This window comes from Thunnus thynnus, chromosome 23 (genome assembly GCF_963924715.1).
Source record: "Thunnus thynnus chromosome 23, fThuThy2.1, whole genome shotgun sequence".
NCBI classification, from domain to species: Eukaryota; Metazoa; Chordata; class Actinopteri; order Scombriformes; family Scombridae; genus Thunnus; species Thunnus thynnus.
Genome location: NC_089539.1, coordinates 13614381 through 13635266, shown reverse-complemented (window position 1 = coordinate 13635266; position 20886 = coordinate 13614381). Strand labels below are relative to the sequence as shown.

Sequence of the window (20886 nt, the reverse complement as noted above, 5' to 3'; positions counted from 1 at the left end):
TTTTACATTTCACTGTCTTGTTTTGTGTTGGCCACACTGCTTTTATTGTATTTTTTTTGTATATGCCATGATGCTGAGCCAAACAGGTTTTGTGACAAAGTTGACATGTATATTTCTATTAAACAATACATCACAGTACAGTTATAATTAATCACTTGTATGTATTATTATTTTTCTGCCAATAAATTTGGTTCAAATGCAGTAATTAGATGAGCCAAGAGATACAATCTAGCATTTACACTGATCATCTTGAAAGTGGTTTTAAATTATTACAAACAGTTCAATGGGCCACTTCTCAAAAACTGCATCCAAAGAAGATACTGGAGCACATGATTCACTTCAGCAGTTTAAATTATGTTGATGAGAAATTTGGCAGAAATACACTGAACAGCGCTACTCGTCTTTTTGGATTGACTGGTGTAGCAGTGTCTAATCCCACTTTAGTTAGTTAGGAATTTAAAGATTTACAATGTGGAAACTTGTGTCTAGTGCTAATTAATAGAAGACAGACAACAAGAGGACAAAACATAGATGCACATTTTTGTGTCTATAGGTTAGGTGAGGTTAAAAATCTCAAAGTGTAGGTCCATGTCAAAAAATAAAATATGTTAAAACCAGCATCTTAAACCCAATGAATCACTATTTAAAAGCAGCAGTTTGTCATTAAAGGCTTTGACTATAACTTGAGTTGAAGTTGGAAAACTTTTTATGCTCATTAGATTGTGCTACTTTTTGCTAGATTTCAGGGACACACTGTGATTGGTTAGTGTATAGACATTAGAGGGCAAGATGATGTGGTGTAGGGAAAGTAAAAATGCCACAGTTGGTTAATCTGAACTCTCTTCCCAAAACCCCTACAGTTGGTAGAGAACATTTGAGTTTACCGATATCCTGATGGGAGTAGGCAGGAAAGTCGTTGTCGTCTTCTTCAGCCTCTCGTGGTGTTTCATCCAACTGCGGCACTGAAGGGAGGTCCTTCACTAAAATTCTTGCCAGTTCATCGTAAAACTTGCACTGAACTTGCTCCAGTCCCTTCATGCTGATGTTTGGGGATGAGAGGATATATCAGCAAAAATCCTGAACTTTTCCTTTTATTATTTTCTGCTCTAAGCACACATACTTGTTTTCGTAGCACTGCCTGAAACTTGATTTCAGCCTCTTCAGCCTCGTTTGGCACTGCTCGGGTGTTCGGGAGAATCCTTGGGCAGCCATCTGGTTGGATATGATGGAAAAAACTTGCCCGGTTCTGTGCATTCCTCTCAGCTCCTGTTGAATCTTGTCTTCACCCCATGTGTTGATGAGGGCCAACGTCTCAAAGTCTGTCCAGGGAACACTTCTAGTTCCTTAAACAAACATAAAAAAAAGTTAATTAATTACAGCATTTTTTACCCACTGATGTTCAGTTTTTGTTGAGTTTGTTTGAAAGTTGAGTTGAATTAATGTAGTTTTAGAGTACAGGATGTAGTTTGTGGTGATGCATTTTGTTTCATTATTTTGTAAATGTATTGTTCCTTTTATCTATTCATATTAAGTTCATCTGATATATGATTATTGACATGTAAAGTAGTTTGGATACAGCCTTGTAGAAAACTTTTAAGATCACCTAAACAATCTATAATGTCTGCTCTGCGTCTGAATTTTTAATCAAATAATATAAACTCAAAAAAAAGAGAATTTAAAGTTAAGGCTCAAGTTATAAAACATCTAACGCCACTGTTGAAGCCGTGGTTTGATTAACTCAGTTACAGAATGGTGACATCATACCGATTTCCTGTCGACTCGTGTGGCCCAGGAACTGCAAATCCTCATCGTCGTCCTGGGACTCGTCTTCATCAATGACTTCTTCAACATCGTAGGTGACCTCAGGAACAGCCGAGGAAGCTGAGGAGCCAAGTACTCGCTCCAGCTGCTCGTAATATTTATACTCCAACCTGGAGTTCCCTCTGGTGTTAGATCAGGGAAAATGCAACATTTTTTTGCTTGAATTGCTTTTTTTCCCCCCACAGTCATGAAGGCTAAAATGAATTATCTGACAAAATGAAGTTACTGGACAGAAAGACAAGCAGGAAGACAGGAAAACAGCTACAAAAACCTTGTCATTTAATACCCACCTGTTGTTCTTTCGGAAGCATTTCTTCAGTCGTTTGATCCTGGTCTGGCACTGTTGAACTGTTCTCATGTAGCCCCTCTCTGCCATCTTCTGTGCGATCTGAGTGAATATATGACGGTTCTTCAAGCAGCCCTTCAAAGCCCGCTGTACCGAGTCCTTCCCCCAAATGTCGAGCAGATTGAGCGTCTCCTCGTCCGACCAGGGAACTTTTGAGTCAGTTACAACTGGGAAAGAACCTTCCTGAGAGTCTAAAATGAAATGTGAAGAGTTAGTCAAAGGCCTGAGGTTAGACAGAGGTGAATATCCATTGATCCACTTAGAAGTTGTACAAACCTGTATATTCTCCCCATATTGAGATTAGAGGAGATTCATCTGAATTCTCATCATCCACAGAAGAATCCCTGCAAAGGTGAAAAATATGTCACAGATAAACATGTCATGTTGGCTTACACACCATTTTCCAATTCAATCGTAGTGATATCTCATCACTTTGTAATCTCCAACAATTAGCTTGGAAGCGTTTGTAGTACTTGTATTGTGGTTGGAAACGAACATGATGTAATTCAGAAACAATATGATATATGAGGAATGTAAAGAGATGGAATGAATGTGCACTTAACACAGGAGATAAATTAGTATTTTCAGATGATTAAATGACAAGACGCATATGGAGTAACACACATCAACTGCGACAAATGCCTACCCACTTGAACCAATGGGAACTCCCACTGTATGTAACAAATAGACATTTATGGTAATCTTACAAGAAAGCTGATGCCTCCATAGGCTGCTTTGTGGGAATGTCTACACCTCCGCTAAGCTTCCTCTTCCTGGGAACCCGCTCTCCTCTGAAGCTTTGGCTGTTCTCATTGGCTGCTGAGTCCGTGCCCGCTGTCTCATTAGATGTAGTGAGGTCTATAGTTTCATCGCATGGACGTGTGTTAATTGAGTTTTGCACTTTCCTCTCCTGAGAAATGCTACAGTTTCCGCCTCTAACCTGTAGCTGCCAGCTGCCCGAGTCCCCTGTTTCCCTCAGTCTCTGTCTGATTGTCTCAGAGCCCCCCCTGATCGCCCTCTCCAGGCTGCTCGTGTTGTTGGGCGCACCGGGATGTCCTTTGCACTCTGGAGGGGTTGAGTCTTTGAGAGCAGGTGAGCAGGAGGTAGTGTTCATGACAGGTTTGGTCACAGGAGGAAGGGACAGGGAGGAGAGGATGCAGTCATCCATCGGTAATAATCTAGGATCTACATTTGAGAGGAAAAATGGTTCATTAAGCCCCAGATTGGTGCAAACATAAATCATGCAACTGTCAAACATGTCTAAACTCATGCTTGTTCATGCATGTTCACTCTCTCTTAGAAATGTTTTAATAGTAATGCTTTACAATGAGTAAACTTAACAATCAACTGAGAAAAAACTGAAACCTACAGTACCTTTTTCTCCAAAATGACCAAGGTTTCTGTGGTGTTCAAGTATTGTCTTCATGTCCTCTGGCGGGAAAAAGGATTGTAAACAGTTGTCTAGTAATGACGGAGTGTCTCCAAGTAAAGCTGCCAACTGAGAAGAGAGAACACATTGCTAGATTTATTAATCCTGAAGTAATTTATTGTGCATTTACTTTTATTTAAATTGCCAAATGTCCCAAACTGAGTTTAAATAAGTTGATATGGTGAGGGGTAATGTGTCAACCTACAAAACAGTAGCTGCTTAAGGAAATTGAAACCATTTCTCTGTATTGTTTTTGTTCTTGTGCAACAGCTTGGTTGAGCAAAGAGGGAGAGGAGGAGGCTATCCATTGGGACACTGAGTTGCACCTGCGCCCAGTTAACCCTGTCTCTAGGTCAGTGGTGCAGACAGATGAGTCCCTGCACTGAGCCCATGTGCCACCTGAAAAGGTTGCTCAGTTTGGAATAATGCCAGAGCCTATTTCCCGTTGATACATAGTGATTGTTGTATTTGGCTTACAACAAGGGAGTGCAGACCTTCCTCGCAGCTTAATAACCTCCCCAGCTAGCTGTTCATTCAACATCAACACTGTAGTGGGCAGAGAACATAACAGGGATATAACAGTAGCCAAAACATTGCCTATTATGTGAATGTTGTCCTTGTAACAGGTAAGCATCCTCCTCTCTAGAACAACAAACCCTCCTTCCCTCACATACATTATTATTATTATCATTATTGTAAGGATTGGTTGATAACAGTGTGCCAGGACTGAATTCAATAAGAAATATGGCACCTGTGTGAAGTCTGGAACTGGCAGCAGCTCCTCCAGCCTTGAAATAAACTCCCACACAAGCATCTCAAGGGCTGCATCGTACTTTGAGCCAAAGTACACAGGAAAGATGTCCTGCAAGTAGAAAAAGACAGAAAAATAAAAAACAGGAATAGACAGATTAAGAAAGAGATACATCTTAAATAAAGTATAATTTAAGATGTGTTATTGGAAAACTGCCCTGACTCAGTGAGCTCATTGTTGCAGCATATGTTTGTTGAGGGGTCGTTTCATTTTCCTGATGTACAGTATCCTCACTGCACTTGCAGCTTGCAGCTTGCAGCAGGTACCAGTGTTTCTCTCATGTTGAGTATTAAGTTTGGCGTAAATGCTTCCAAAAATGGAACTTCTGTAATGCTGCAGATCAGGTTCTTGATGATTTTTGTTACTGTCACACCTGCAGTTACCAGTTTGATTCACCACCATCTGTTGTGAATGTTAGAATGATTTTCTAACTAAGAAAACTACTCAAAACTCTAAAATGTTTTGCATTTGTTAAGATCAGTCCCTCTCTGGTCCACTCTCTCTATCCACACACAACTCTAAACCAAAAATCAGATCACAAAAACCGGCATTACCTGGAGTGATGTTAAACTTTAAGACTGAAACAAAGGCCCTTTCTGGGCAGCCGTCCTCAAACATGTTCCCAAGCAACAGAAGTTGCAACATCTCTACAGGCATAAATATTGACCTTTCCCAGAAGATCTGAGGAAACTCTACGATATTCAGTCCAATTTTGTGTTTTATACTTCATTTGAACGTGTATCTCTGCAGTTGAGATGACTCTTTCAGACCAGTATTGTGTTATATCAATACCAAAGCCTAAAAGTGCCTGTCTTACTTAAACGTTGCGGGATATACAATATGCCTGATGGTACATTACTGGGGAGTTTCCATGATAATATCTTGAATCTTTTGTTAGTTTAATGTGTAAATGATCATTTAGAGGAGTGAGTGTCGTCTCACCTGGAAAAAATATTTTCTGTCAGAAGGATCCTCTAGTAATGAATGCACCAACTCCACAAAGTTCACCTCAGATTCCTCCACCTGGTTAATGGTGACCTGATATACACACACAAACATGTGCATATGAACAAAGAAATTCTTGAAACAAGGCAATGAAACAAACAACAGTTGCTCACACGAGCCACACCTACAGTAAACTACTTTTTCTATAGTTTCTTTCAATGGAAAAGAATACAAATTCAAGAAAAAAACAGTTCATTCATAACATTAAACACAAGTTTTTATCAGTTTCAACAACCCTGACAGTCATGAGACTCAAAGCAAACTTATCCAGTCACAGTTTACTTACATGGTGATCTTTGGCTGTGCTAACAGGAGCTTTAATTCTGTCCAGATGTGGCTGAATGGTTTGCATGTCCATTGGGTGCTCGCCTCGACACATCTCCAGAACCAGCTGGTTGTACACAAACACAAAAGACACACTATACACTTAAACAGCCCTGACTTATGAACCAGCTGGTGTGACACTGGACTACAGCTATCGAGGGATTCTTTTCTATGTGACTTGAATTGTAAATTGAACATTGCTAAACTATGTTAGACTATGATTTTTATGTATTACCTGCTGCTACTATGAAATAAATACAGATATACAGTGGGGTCTAAAAGGCTGAGATTACACTGAAAATCTCTAATATTTTCATGTAAATGTGGAAATAATCAGAAAGTTCCATTTCATTCCCTTCCATTGAAGCATGCGTTCAGATAACACTCAGGTGGATTTGATCTACTCATCAGAGGCTTGTTCAATAAACTCAACTTGCAGCCAGTGTTCACTTGTTATAAATATGGCTGTGCCTCAAGTTTCCAGCAGATCATTGCTTACTAAGTAGCATTATAATAGTGGAAAACATGGCATCACAACTAAGTGAAAGTGTCAGATGTCAGACTGTTATTCTAAGCAAAGAGGGGCTTTCTCAGTGTTAAATTAAGGCGAAACTAAAGGTTTTTTAAGGGGGCAGTGCATGGAACTTTAAAACGCTTTGCAGAAACTGGATCAGTTGTATCTAAAGCACGATCAGGGAGACCAAAAGTGACCACACCATCAGAAGATCAATACATCAAGTTCCCTGAGAGATAGAAAAGCAACTTCATCACAGATACAAAATTTGCTAAATAAAGAACGCAAGACTCCAATCAGCAAAAGTACTGTCAAAAGAAGGCTGTCTTGTAGTGGTCCCAGAGGAAGTGTAGCAGTTTCTAAACCACTTCTCAGGAGGGGAAACAAGACCAAACGCTTGAGGTAGTGTTGAAAGTTGCACTATATATGGCTGAGACTCTACTCAAGCCTACTTCTGACCATCTTATTTAATTTTAATTGGTGACATATTAAACATAGTTTAATGTCTTGCACCATTTGCGGGGATTTAAACAACTTGTGCAACATGTACTGAACTAGATCTGAAACATCAAGGATGACTAAAACGACCACAAACATCAAAAACTTAGGAAACCTTCAGATAATCTGAGGCAAAGGAGAAGCTGTGGATTTCTGCACCTTGCAGACATCCCTTGATTTTAATGTCAAATGTAAAATAGAAGAAGTAGAAAAATTCCATGTAGTCTGATGTAAGTGACAGATAAAGAAAAGGTTAATATTCTGTGTAAAGTCATGTAACATCAGCATGAAACTGATAGATGTCCTGGAGATAGATGATATGTGGTAATACAAGTGAGAGGAAGGTGTAGAGTTATAAAATGAAAAGTCAAGAGAGGCTCGGGGTCCGGTTCCTTTTTTTCTTTTTGCGGGACCCCTTTTTTCCTCAGGGCGTTTTGAGGGATCTCTTTGAGACTCTCTTTAGTCTTTTAGCTTTTTAATTTTTTGCTTAAGTTTTTTGTATTTTACTTTTTGCATTCTTAGATTGCTTTTTTTGTAAAACCAAATAAAACTGGTTTGTATTTTTATACACTCCAACCAAAGTCCCTGACTTGTGCTCATCTCTGAGGTCCTCTGGTGTTCCTTTAAGGTGAGCAAAGACGTCTCCTATGGGATAGGCTGACATTAGTTTTGAAATTGTTTAGATTATAAATTATATTGAATTTTGCAAAGGTAAAATTAATACTGTTTATTAAATTAATTAATGGTTCAGATTTAGTGACTGAGGATAATTTACTGCTGTAAATGAGGTATGATTTCAGTACAGAATTGAGTGAAAGATTTATTAGTATGGACTTAATTGGCTAAACTCTGAAAGGGCTCTGAAGCTGCCCAATAAAACCGGGCGAGTGCCCTCGACCGACAGAGTGGGCCTCCTCCAGAGATGACCTGTTAGAAGGCCATCTTGGAGTACTTTCAAACCTCCAACACCTATTTGCACCAATACACTTTGTTGTGACCCCTGCTGTTAGGATTCCTGACTAAATAAGCCCGTTGGTAGTGGTTCAATGACAGCTGGTGATTATAGAAGCAAGGCTGAATTTGGTTCCCTAAGCAAGGCTTGGATGGTGCGTGTAGATTTTGGGAACTAATTTCAATACCTATGTCAGAGATAGAGTTATCTGTAGGCAGAAACCATTTCAGTAGGCTAAGAAATACATTTCTCAGTGGATGACTGGAAAAAGTTTTATTTGCTGATTTACTGAATCCAAGTTTAAGATAGCAGTAACAGAAGGGTGTATGTAAGGAGATGAACAGGAAAGAGAATGATACCACATGGTGTCAAACCGACAGTGAAACTTGGTGGTAAGAATATTCAAATCTGGGGATTTTTTGCCTACTTGAGAGTTGGACACCTGCACTGAACTGACTGAAGTACCACTCCATTCTTCAGAGACATGTTGTACCCTGTGGTTTGCATCTTTGTGGAGAAGGATTCATTCTGCAGCAAGGTAATGACCCCAAACACACTTCAAAGCTCTGCAAAAACTACTTGAAGACCAGAGAAGACCAAGGAGTTCTGAATGTCATGGACTTTCCTCCACAGTCACCTGACCTCAACTCCATTTATTGGGGTACTTGTTGAAAACTGAGAAAGCCAAGCGTTTTGTGGCGTCACAAGAAGCTCTTTGGATCATTGTCAGATCATGCTGGGATAACAGCAATCATCAGGTTTTACACAAACCTATGGAGTCCATGCCAGCTCGAGTGCATGCTGCCATTGAAGCAAAAGGGGGACATACTTAATACTAAGATATTCGTGTACATTTTTCAAAGATTCAACTTTTCACTTAAATTGTTTAGCCGATATTATCATCTGTAATGAAAAAAATAGTATTACAAAAATAGAGGTATCTTGACTAGTGGTCTCAGATGTCAGTGAGAGAGAATAACTGAATTATAAATCAAAAACAGTGCTGGGACTATTTAAACTTTTGGTAGCTGCAACACTGATCATCTACTCATGAGCTACTTATAATAGTTTATTAATTTTAAATTTACCTGTTAAAACTACTACAGGTTTTGTTAACAAGAGACAAACTGCTAAAATAAGTACAAGTTCTAACTCAGTATGATGGAGCACTGAATATTACTATAGTATTAGATGTTATTACTGACCCTGGCCCTTAGTCCCAGGATGAGCTGAGCCCTCTGACTGTAGCTCATCAGCTCTGGGACCAGCTCCGTCACCATGGTAACAAACTCCTCCAGCATCCCGTAGTGATCCACAAGTCCCTGCTGCACAACTTGCCACATTGCAGCTGAAAAAAGCTGCAGGGGTGTGGCCAGGAGGCGTAGATAATGGACTGGAAGATCATTACCTGAAGTGGAGGAGAGACATAAACACCAAAAAATGTATTAATATTGAATGTAACTGACACTTAAAACTATTTTCAATTCAGTATATAAGTCAGAGACAATTTACAGACATCAACAGTGAGAGTCTCAAATTCCCATAAATACACTTAACCTGATAGAAGACAAGAGCAGGAGTAAATAACCCGAGACAGACTGTTTTCTAACCTTTAAATAACGACACCTGTGCATTTGTTGTTCAACAGTTTTAGGTTCATATTGTGAGACAATATAAATTGGTCTATCGCCGGCTGTTTATCATAGCTATCCCTTTAATATTTCCGATTGTATTAGACCTTTGTGGGTCATTGATTTTGCAAATCAATGAGCAGGACTTCTTAATAGCAATATTAGATTTTTACATGATGTTTGCATCACTGTGACAAGGTACCTTTGTCAGGCATTTGCATAATTAAATGAGCAGAAAATAAACATGCTCGTCTGCTTATTTTGTGTAAGTTTCTCAAACATAAAGTTTCTACATAAACCCTCATCTGCTGAGGAAGAACAGGAATGTTTTGATGGATATAATTGAAAGCTCCAGAACAGCTACTTAATGGACCTTTTAGTGCGATTGTTTTGTCAACCATCTTCTCAATTAATTTTCTACAAAATGGTACTAAACAATATCCGCAATATATATCAATATCCTGATATAAAATGACATATTGTACACTAGAGCTGCAATGATTACTCTATTAATCAATTAGTCGATCGACAGATGATTACCTGGCAACTATTTTGATAACTCAATAATCACTTCAGTCATTATTTAAGCGAAATGCAGAAAATTTGCTGGTTTCAGCTTCTCAAAAGTGAAGATTTAATGCTTTTCTTTGTCACACATGACAGCAAATATGTTTAAGTTGATAAAATATCAACAGATTAATCTATAATGAAAACTACCATTAGCTGCAGCCCTACTGTATACTGTCATATTCCTATCTGTCAAAGGGAAAGGAAAATATTTCAATGTTAACAATTAAAACATATACAATAAAGGGTGCTGATTGAATAATATAGCATTAAAACTTAATTTTAGGTTTCTGCTGTGGCAGTTTTGCATGTCATTGGTCTTGTTTACTGTTTTAGTACAACAATTACCTCTGAATATTAAATCTTAACATTTCCTCATGAGGTGTGTGCAAATTAAGTCTGAGAAAACACAGGCTGGTTTTTATATCCACTAACCACAATTTTGATGTTTAGACAAAGAAAAAGGACCCAAAGCCAACTTTAAAAAAAAAAGTGCAAACAGGCTGCAGTAAATATAACACAGCAGCACTTCCAACAAGCAATCTGAGAAACTTGAGTCAACAACATCCACCTGACACTTCATATGCTGGCCAGAGCACACTATGCAGAAGTGAACTTGACTCGTGGTGGCAAAGGGCGAGATGAAATAATGACATGACAGTGCTGCTCTCAGGTGCACTGACAGCAACATCCATCAAACTCACAACAAACTCACATCATGTTGTAGGCAGTGCAACCCAGCAGCCTATTGCATATGACATTTACTACAGGGAAAAATAACTATATAGGCTAATATTGATGGTCTGATCAATACTGGATTAAAAGCAGGTGGACTGATGGAAAACAGCCTGCACTTTAGATGCTAATATTATGGATCAAGATAGAAATACTGCATGATTATTATTATTATTATCAGTTCATTTCGGTTACCAGGTCAAAAACACACAGATCAGGCAGATCAGGGATCAATAAATGACTCGTATGTGATTTGTCATTAGGGTACACGCACCTCCACCGCTGCCAGTTTCAGTTCCGCGTTTTATTTCCATTTAGCAGCTAGACAGAGAGAAAAAAAAGCGACCAGATGTCCCCCTCCGGTTGCAGCGACCACGAAAACAAAACAAAAAATGCTCTGATAAATAAATTCTGCTAATTGCTGATTAATAAATCAGCCATCTACGATCGCCATTAACCCCCAAGATGCGAGCTCAGTTTTGCTTGAAGGGGTCTTGTGTTTTTTTTATTCTCGCATTGGGAGGAGAGACAGAACAAAGGTTTCTGGTCCCATCCGCCTCAGTCCAGATCACGGCAAGCCCTCTTTCCTGTGGTTGGCTGACGAAGACCGGATCAAGCAGGCAATTCAGGTTTTTTAACGCTAGATGGCGCTGCAGGCTTTACATTTACCTCAGGCATCACTTTACTATTAGTTTATAACATGTAGTATATGTTTATATATGGTTGCATTCAAAAATAGAGTTGAAGTACAGAAACATCATCAGCAAAACTTACTCATTGTGTAGAACGGCTAATTTCAACATATTATATTACAATATATATTTATTATGATGCTCTATATTTAATCTATAACTAGAGCTGCAATGATTAGTTGATTAATCAATTAGTTGTCAACTATTACATTAATCACCAACTATTGGCTTTGGGTTGAGGACTGTTGGTCGGGACAAAACAAGACATTTGAGGACGTCATATTGGGCTTTGGGAAACAGTGATCAACATTTTTTCACCATTTTCTGACATTTTATAGACCAAACAACTAACTGATTCATCGAGAAAATGATCGAAAATGAAAATCATTAGTTGCAGCACTATCTATAACAATGCATCATGTTTTAGGAAAGCAGCATATTTCACAACTGAGAAGCTAGAACTACGGAATAAATGGCACTATTACTCAAAAAATGAGTTAAATGATTAATCAGTTATGATCTACTAATCGATTAATCGACTAATTGTTTCACCTCTAGATCCCAGCAAACCTCACTGTCTTTTTCTTATATGTATTTTACAAAACAGTATTGGTGGGACTAATTCTTTTGCCTCCCTTTAGTCATTAATTCTTACCTTGCATGTGTTACTTATTTTAGAAACCTGTCTCCTAAACTAATTAATAAACAGCTGTTGTGTATGTTCTAATGTACACATTATAATTCACATTAAATTCACTCATTCGTTCGAGTAAATGATTGACTTGTTGTGCGTTGGGCTGCCTTTTTTCCTTCCCTGGAGCCAGAACTCTGAACTTTTCACCTCTTGCACTAATGCACTAAGAGTACACGAGCCAGGATGTTAAGTGTGACAAAGTAGACCAAAATCTGATAAAAACCCATCTGCAGGATCAACTGGGATTCTCGGTGGATATCCTCCTTTTCCATTAGTGAGGTCCTTCAAAGCATTCCTGCTCGGTCCTTTCTGCACTCCTCGGTCTTAAAACTGAGGGAGCAAACTTCAGCACATTGTCTCCCCCAGAAATGTGCATTAAATCTCAGGAAATCAATCTATGTTATGAAGTGAACAATTTATATCAAGTCAATATCAGTATGTTTTGCATGTTCATTTAATTTGGGCATAAAGTTCAAACAGAGATAATATTTATTTAAGCAGAAATATACAAAGGGTCACTATATAATTTGATGATTATAGTCTTTCCTGTCACCAGATTTCAACCATATTAAACAGACAGAAACAGAGATTCTTATGTTGTTTTTTATTATAATTATTGCATGATCTGGGTGTACTGGAGTATAAAGGGACCTGAAATATGATGCAGTGCTATAGATTAAATATGTATATAGAATAGTTAGAATGAGCTCCACCTCCACCAGCTGTAAAATTAAAATTCTGCTTATGTAAATGCATCAGTAATTATAACAACCCAATATTATGATTCTATATAATAATATATCAACATTAAAAGGACCACTCTGTCCAATGAGTACTTTTGCTTTAAGTACATTTTGCTGTTAATACTTCTGTAATTTTAGTCAAGTAACATCTTGAATGTAGGACTTCTATTTCTAAGAGTATTTTTGACTATTGCTACGTTTACTTATCTAAAGGATAGGAGTAGATATGCAGAGATTAGTCAATTATTGATTGAAATAAAATTAATCGGCAACTGTTTTGATGATCATCGTTTTTGTCATTTTGTTAAGCAAAAACGCCAAAAATTTGCCGGTTGCAGCTTCTCAAATGTGAGGATTTAAAGCATTTATGTGTCATATATGACATTAAACTGAATTCATTTTGAATTTTAGACTATTGATGCGACAAAACAAGACAAATGAAGGCGTCACGATAGATCTTCGAATTTACAATGGGCTTTTTTAAAATTTTTATTTTTATTTTTTTACTATCTTCTGAGTTTTACAGACAAAACGATTAATCATGAAAATAATTGGCAGATTAATCGATAATGAAAATAAATGTTAGTTGCAGCTCTAGGTATCTATGAGTTACGCTACTTCTTACACCAGTGGTGATGTTGGATGTTGTGAAAATGTGTCATCGATTATGATACCAAGGAGGGAAAATACATAAACGAAAATAAATTGATGCTGTTTTCCTCTCTGTCTCTCTCTGTTTACATATAAAAACTGTTATGGTATGACAAAAAAGGTAACAAGTTACTTGCCAGACTGTCCATTGCTCCTCATTCTCTTCAAGGCTGCAAACTAGTAATGAGTTTATTGAGGACCGTGTCTAGATGGTAACCCTAGATTCGTGAAAACTCTCGCGAGATTAGTTTAAAATGATAATTTTTAACCCAAATAATTACCTTTCCCTATATCTAATCAGAACTTAGCCACTGCGTTGTCACACCATGAAACATAATTACTTTGTACAATAAATGACAAACAACGCACACAATGAAGCCACAACACGCGCAAATCTCACGAGAGTTTCGCAAATCTAGGATTACCATCTATACACGACCGTTATTGAGTTGTCTTACTTTGAAAACAGGGAACCGGAAGTGTTTGCTAACAACTCTTTTCTTTTTTTTTAAGAAAAATAAACCTGCAACGATAGCTAGACTACTGTATCTTCAATACATTGTATATGCACTGAGAGGGGTGTTTATGTAGTTTTCTGATATAAAACGTAACAAGTTGACTGACAAAGCTTTCAACTGCGCTGCTAACGTTAGCTGAACAACTGGCTGCAACGGTTAACGGTCCTGAAATGGGAACAAGTCCAGGTCTGTATCTTTACTGTGAGAGCCTCTAACGTTTTGGAGGGTGACCGTTCGTTAAATAACGTTAAACGGTTCTTAGTAGCACCAGTAGCTGCAGTAAAGCTCAGTTTAGGTGAAGTATAAGTTCAGTATTGTTGTATAAGTCAGAGAGGCTGTCCCTGTACGAAACAGCGCCACCTAAAGGCCGAAAAATACAGGCTGGGTAACAGTGTTTGAGATATGTTAGTGCCACCTGCTGCTCCGGAGTGTGGACCGCAGATACAATCCTCAATCTCGGAACCCATCGGCTATCTGTCCGACGACGATTTAATCTGAATCCAACAGATGTCCACCCTCCGGATTTGCGGATTGAGCCCTCGTGGACTTCAGTCGTACGCACCATGACGTGTTCACCGTCATCACGTCAAGACCTCAAGCGTTTCCATAGAGATAAAATGAAACTCCTGACCCTGTAACTCATTTCAAAGTGTTTTTCTGAACGCCTCCCAACGGTTTTCCTGTTACTGTCAACTAATCTGGTCTGAATACTCAGTGAGATTTTCTCTTTACATGAGCTGCTAAACGCTGCTAATATTACATACACAGTACATTGTCTGCACATTGTAGACGGACAAAAACCAACCTTTGCCCGTTTAGTTTAGCAGATTATCATAAACAAATCCTAAATTATTAAACCTATAAACCTATTTTTCTGTGTGTGCATTATACCTTGCTACATCAATTAACGTATACAACAAAAGTGAAAAAAGTAAATGTCATCAAAAGCAAATATTTTGCATAGACTTTTATTATTAATGTTAACATGATAATTATTGTTTTTATTATTATCGATAATAATAACTAGTATTATTATTTTCTTTTACATTGTCACTTTATAGCCTAGTGTTGCAAGATTATGGGTAATTGTCCAAGTGAAGTCTGCTGAAGTCTGCAGAAAATCCACTTGAGGGCCCTTGTGGACTTAATGAATTGTGGGTTTGGACAGTCCTCAGCACTCGCAGACTTCCTGGGAACGCACCCACAAAGTCCACAAGTCTGCTAGTGCAGTGAAGTTCGGACACTTGGATTCAGCCGAGCCTCTGGGGGAGAAGAGTCTGTCTGTCTAAATGAGACACCCACTTTCCTAACCCTAACTCTAACCCTAATCATCACACTGTTCATGCCTATACCTAACCAAGTGGGTGTGCCGTGTAGATACTATGAGTCTGCAAGTAGACCTGCTTGCTCTGGGAGGCAATGGCCAATATTTCAGGGGTTCCAGTGTAGCCAGGGGATATCTGGATTATGGATATCTGAGCCAAGACTTTCTCTTCCGTGTGCCAGTCGTTGTTTACAGTCCGATTACCAACTTGAGATGGTCCAGACGACATTTCGGCTGATCTCTATAAACAGATATATACATAAGAATGCAGATAAATTATAAAAAACGCTAAAGAACTAAATCGTTGTCAGATGATAGCCGATAGGTTCTGAGATTGCATTTTGACCAATGCATTACACCTGTTTTACACTCTGTGCGGACTGTTTACCTGCATGCAACTAAACCCCACTCAAACATGATTGGTCAATACTACTCAGACTACAAACAGAAACCAGAACGCTTCCGGTATCAAAATCTTGTCCCGTTGCCGACAGATTAGTGTTAGTGTCACACTGAGAGGAAAAAAATTCTGAGATTTTGAGAATAAAGTAGTAATTTTACGCGAGTAATACAACAAAAAAGTCGTAATTTTATGAGAATAAAGTGTTATTACGAGAAAAATGTAATAGCCTATTTAAGGTTGAAATATCAGAGGAGCATTCTGCTGTTTGTGTTAAAGTGAGGAATGTGAAGCATCTTGTGAAGTTATACTCTAGTAGTCTATAGGTTTCATTAATAACCAAATAATTAATCTTTTGGCACATCAGCACCAGATTATTATGATTATCAGGGCTTTGACATGATTGTGCAAACGATCATCATTAGTCATCTCTTGTTCCAGCTTCTCAAATGTGAGGATTTAATGCTTTTCTCTGTTTTATATGATTGCTAATTAAATATCTTTGGGTTCTGGACTGTTGGGTGGACAAAACAAGCAATCTGAAGGTTTGATAGACTTAACTAGAGCTGCAACGATTAGTTGATTAATCAATTATTTGAACGACAAAATATTAATCGGCAACTATTTTCACAATCAGATAATCATTTTAGCCACTTCTTTAAGCACAAATGCCAGAAATTCTCTGGTTTCAGCTTCTCAAATCTGAAAATGTGATGCTTTTCTTTGTAAAGGCAATTATAATGGGCATTTTTGTATAAAATAAGAAAATAATCAGCAGATAATCGATAATAAAAACTATCGTTAGCCCTAGACTCAACGATTAATCAATTAATTGAGAAAATAATTGTCAGACTAACAGACAATGAAAATAATTAGTTTTAGCCCTACAGCATATATTTATTGTAGTTACTGTGATTGATGTGTGTTATTCCAGAACAGCCCAACCTTTTTTACAATGTCGTTGAATGTGTCTTAAGATGCAATTTAACTGTCAAAGATTTATTATCACTTTATTGTGCATATTTATATGTTTTGAGACTGTACAAGTTAATAATATGGTGTTCATTTGTTTCACCGCTTGCATCCACTGTCAGATCCTCATCTTCCTCGGTCATCCATGCACCTGCTGGTTCCTCCGTTGAGGTTGATGTCAGCCTGTATGTGGCAGGTGGCCCAAGAGCAAAATGTTGACCAATATGAAAAAGTGGCTGAATTCATCACGTTGGTGACAGAGATGGTTCCAGGGCTGATGAACTACAGGCTGAGATCTCAGCTAATCCTGGGGCTGAGAGCTCGGGTGAGTAAATGTGGGTATAAAGACTATTTATGGCCATTTTTGACCTTTTGTTATTTTATCTGTGGAGAAAAAGCAGTCCCAGTGGAGTCAAGGGCCTGGAGTGATTACGCCAGAAAGTGCAAATTATTACACACTTACTGTTGGCCTGTAAAGTCCACTGAGAAAATATATTAAGCTATACAAATAAACTTGACTTGAATTGACCGGTTCCCATCAAACTTCCTCTCATATCTTCACCCAAAACATCACATATCACCATGTGGGTGAGCAGAGTCATAACTGTAGCTGTGATGGTAAATTTTATAGTAGTGGATCATGAAACAAATGACTTGCAATAGAAAAAAATAAACAGATTTCCACCATTTGTTTCGGGATAGACATGTAAACAGTATTATTTTAAGTGAAGATAAGTTAATGCAACCATGTAAAATGCCTTTAACAGACTCAGTCACTCTGTTTTTTTTAAATATTCTGCATTTGGATGCAAGGTTCCACAAGTAAAGCACTTTTTAAACACACACATAATTCATCCATTGCCTCGTCTGTCAATATTGAACATTAGTTTTGTTATATAAGTACACAAAGTATACATTAATGACTTTGTGTTTTTCAGCTCATCCTTGAATTGTTAAAAAGGATGGATACAGTTGACTGTAAAACTATCCAGGATCATCTTAACAGTTTCCAACAGAAGACAACAAACTTCAAGCCTGAAGAGGTAGGCAATATGAATGTCTTAGCGCTCTTAGTGCTGTACATGAGGACACACTACACTGCTGTAGATGTCTAATTAGCTTTAGCATTTGAATGGAAAACTGGTAACTCATGCATGTAAAAAAATCTCCTGGATGCACTGACAGGACCAAGATGGAGCGGTGGAGATTTCAAGGTCGGCTTTTGTGGAGCTGGTTCAGACTTTGCTTAGAAACCAATCAGAAAAGGAGCGTTTTTTCAAGGTGAGCTCCACTTTTTAAGTTTTTCAATGATTAGTCATTAATATATGTTTCTAACTTATATCTTCAATCTTTATTTATTCTTTGTGTTTGATGTATGGTCATGTTTATGCTATTTCTTTTCCTGTCAAAAGGATGTATTCCCAGTACAATATGGAGTTCGTTTTGATACAGCGCTGCAGATCCTGGTGTGGGAGTTCTTTTACCGACTGGAGAACTTCCTCCCAGTACCAAGTTTTTCACAGGTAGGCAGCAAGGTGAAAAAAAGTCTCCATCCACTCAATCACCAAATGCTGGTCAATTTTAGCTGCACTCCAGTCTCCAGTACTTCAGCATCACTTACAAGTCTAGAAAAAATGAAATCTGCTGTGGGAAAGTCCAGACAGATTGCTGTTTATTTGCAGTTTTACAATAAACAGTCTATGCCAACACACTTTAGAAATGTAGATCCACATTGTAAATAATAATATTGAAAGAAGGAGCAGAAAATTAGAATTTTTAAAATTAAATAAACGATATGTGTTGTGTTTAAAATCAGCCCACTCTTCTTTTCCAGGTATTCTCCATGTTTGACCTTTCATCCTTCGACTATGAGATGGAGCAGTTTGTTTCTCATCCTGATGATCTGAAGAAGATTTTGCAGCATCAGCAGGAGCATCAAAAGATGACTAAGAGTAACAATCTGTTAACATTTGTTATTCCATTTCTCCAAAGGTGCACAGATACCTGATTTTCACTGATGTATTGATGCCTTTGCAAATCCCCAAACACCATCCAATACTCAATTTTTAATTTTATTACAGTCACTAAGGAAAATTGGATGACAGTGACTTTGAGTGCACATTCATTGGGAATGTGCACTCCCAATTTTACTAGAGTCTGTACTCCTAAGGTATTTCAGCACCACTCTAGTGCTTTTTTACATGGGATTGTTCTTCTAACATGAATGTTATCTGCTTTTCAGATGAATTCACCTTCATGCCAGACACTATCCTCTCCGCACTCACATCTAAACGGACTTCAGAGGCATCTGAGGATCATAGTGACCGCAAAATAAACAGGGGAGGTAAAGACAGAAAACAAGATACTGAGAAGTCACAGGGAAGAAATCAAGAAAAGATCTGCAGCATAGAAGACACATGTGAGGACGATGGAGAGACTGACGACAGTTCCAGTGAAGTTAATCCATACTCTCGGCCGCAGGACTGTGGACTGTCACCACTCAGTTCTTCCCCGTGTTCTGAAGAAGGTGGTGCAGCAAGTGACAGTGGTGAGCATCTCTGATATCTCTTATACTAATGTTGTTATTGTTGCTTCTTTTTGTTGGTGATTTTCATTTAATCATTTTCACAATGGTGAATAAACTCTGTTCACTGTTCTATGGGTCATTTAAGTCTCTTGTTTCCTGTTGGCAGAAACAGTTGGTGAAGCCTCCTTCCAGCAACCTAGATGCTCAAAAAGGTCAATGAAAGGAGCAAAGGAACATCTGGAACTGAGTAGAAACAAGGAGCCAGCAGAAGAGAGCACGATCAAGTCCTCAACAGAAGGCAGATCTGATGTCTCCCCTCCGTTCAGGGAGGACGCCATAAGAGCCAATAAAAACACCTGCCTGGAGTGTGGCAAGACTTTTGCATCTAGTTCCAACTTGAAAAACCATCGTTATGTTCACTCTTCGGAGCGACCATTCAAGTGCACTCAGTGCGAAAAGACATATAAAAGTCCTAAAGATCTCAATCAGCATTTCCTTATTCACTCTAACTCTGGAGCGCTGTCCTTCGCTTGCAGCCTTTGTGAGAAGAAATTTAGGTCTCACTCTTCGCTTACAGTTCATCTGCGACGTCACAATGGAGAAAGGCCGTTTGCCTGCTCGTACTGCGACAAGAAATTCCTGACAAACTCAGTCTTGAAGTCCCACATGCGCATTCACACTGGTGAACGCCCGTATGCCTGTACTTTTTGCGACAAGAAATTCACACAGCTCTATCCGCGCACTGTTCATCTCAGGATGCATATGAAAGAGAAACCGTATCTGTGCAGCACCTGTGGTATGTCTTTCTGTAGCTCCGGCGCCCTGCTGGTGCATTCACGAACTCACACGGGGGAGCGGCCTCATCAGTGTGAATCCTGCGGAAAAAGTTTCGCCTCAGCTGCACAGCTAATAGTACATCGTAGGTACCACACAGGAGAGAGGCCATATCCTTGCTCACAATGTGACAAATCCTTTCACTGTAGTTCAGGACTGAAGAAACACATGAGGACACACACGGGAGAGAAACCTCACCAGTGTTTAACGTGTCACAAGACGTTTTCACAAAAGTCTAACATGAAAATACACCTCAAAGTCCACAAGAACATCTAGCATACTGTTGTACATACTGTATCTTAAGTAATAGATGACAATTAGTGCATTTTTATATCAGTAAATTACTAACAACATGTATGTATCAATGTGTATGTAAATATTGACTTGGAATACTCAAATATTACACGTAGTGAATGTAAACACACCTCATGTTTTGGAGACCATATTATCAGAGAGCATATAGTTTTTTGTTAATTCTAAAATCAGGTCTTAATTATAAGCTATGTTAAGGTTAAGGAAAGCCTCTTTGTGACTTAATGACAAGTGATCTTTTGTACAGTGAGAATGTGGACATATGTGTGTACAATGTATACAAATTTTACCCAGAAGATAAAAACTGTCAACAAAGAATTCAGATTATCTCCTTTATTTGTGCTAAATATTACTTATGATAAGCTTCTGTCTATAAGGTTCATTCATGACCCTAATGAATGTGTAGACCAGTGATTTTAAACACCGCTTTATTTTAACTCTCAAGATACTCAGCCACGGAACTGCAGAATTACGGTAATAAACTTTTAGGTTTTCTCAATACACTGCCCCATCTTCTTGAAAGAGAGTGGTGGTTGGTAAGGGAAAAAGGATTATTAAAGTCTTGTCAAAGTACTCGTCACTGTCA

At 38.4% G+C, this 20886-nt stretch overlaps 2 protein-coding genes across 8 annotated transcripts in view; one reads left to right on the top strand and one right to left on the bottom strand.

The window, feature by feature from the left end:
- Positions 1 to 14476, bottom strand: part of zgc:113263 (uncharacterized protein LOC503753 homolog) — a 21573-nt gene extending 7097 nt beyond the window's left edge. For 3 of the 6 annotated variants that reach the window (XR_010925637.1, XM_067581203.1, XM_067581205.1), the window contains exons 1-12: positions 14347 to 14476; positions 8906 to 9108; positions 5699 to 5803; positions 5350 to 5445; positions 4348 to 4458; positions 3542 to 3665; positions 2875 to 3352; positions 2444 to 2511; positions 2112 to 2358; positions 1765 to 1943; positions 1121 to 1343; positions 885 to 1039 (exon numbers count right to left, since the gene is read on the bottom strand). Coding sequence is in view for 5 of the 6 variants with exons in the window: in XM_067581203.1 (XP_067437304.1) it covers positions 885 to 1039; positions 1121 to 1343; positions 1765 to 1943; positions 2112 to 2358; positions 2444 to 2511; positions 2875 to 3352; positions 3542 to 3665; positions 4348 to 4458; positions 5350 to 5445; positions 5699 to 5803; positions 8906 to 9108; positions 14347 to 14398 (2041 nt within the window). In the remaining variant the exon portion in view is untranslated. Of the gene's footprint in view, positions 1 to 884; positions 1040 to 1120; positions 1344 to 1764; positions 1944 to 2111; positions 2359 to 2443; positions 2512 to 2874; positions 3353 to 3541; positions 3666 to 4073; positions 4147 to 4347; positions 4459 to 5349; positions 5446 to 5698; positions 5804 to 8905; positions 9109 to 10907; positions 11385 to 13550; positions 13682 to 14346 lie in introns of those variants that run through there. The other 3 variants (XM_067581206.1, XM_067581204.1, XM_067581208.1) reach the window with 3 other exon arrangements.
- LOC137175532 (zinc finger protein 70-like) lies at positions 13896 to 20886 on the top strand. 2 transcript variants are annotated; one of them, XM_067581224.1, is made up of 8 exons: positions 13896 to 14117; positions 16750 to 16952; positions 17566 to 17670; positions 17813 to 17908; positions 18040 to 18150; positions 18462 to 18579; positions 18870 to 19175; positions 19321 to 20886. In XM_067581224.1, exons 1-8 carry the CDS (start codon positions 14102 to 14104, stop codon positions 20262 to 20264), a joined length of 1899 nt encoding a protein of 632 aa, XP_067437325.1. In that variant the 5' UTR covers positions 13896 to 14101; the 3' UTR covers positions 20265 to 20886. The 2 variants fall into 2 exon arrangements, with proteins under 2 accessions (XP_067437325.1, XP_067437326.1); XM_067581225.1 differs by lacking the exon at positions 13896 to 14117 and having other exon boundaries at positions 16830 to 16962.

Coding starts and splice junctions, on each gene's coding strand:
- LOC137175532 (XM_067581224.1), top strand. Junction 17,909..18,039: donor AAAAGGAGCGTTTTTTCAAG/GTGAGCTCCACT, acceptor TCCTGTCAAAAG/GATGTATTCCCAGTACAATA. Junction 18,580..18,869: donor GCATCAAAAGATGACTAAGA/GTAACAATCTGT, acceptor TCTGCTTTTCAG/ATGAATTCACCTTCATGCCA.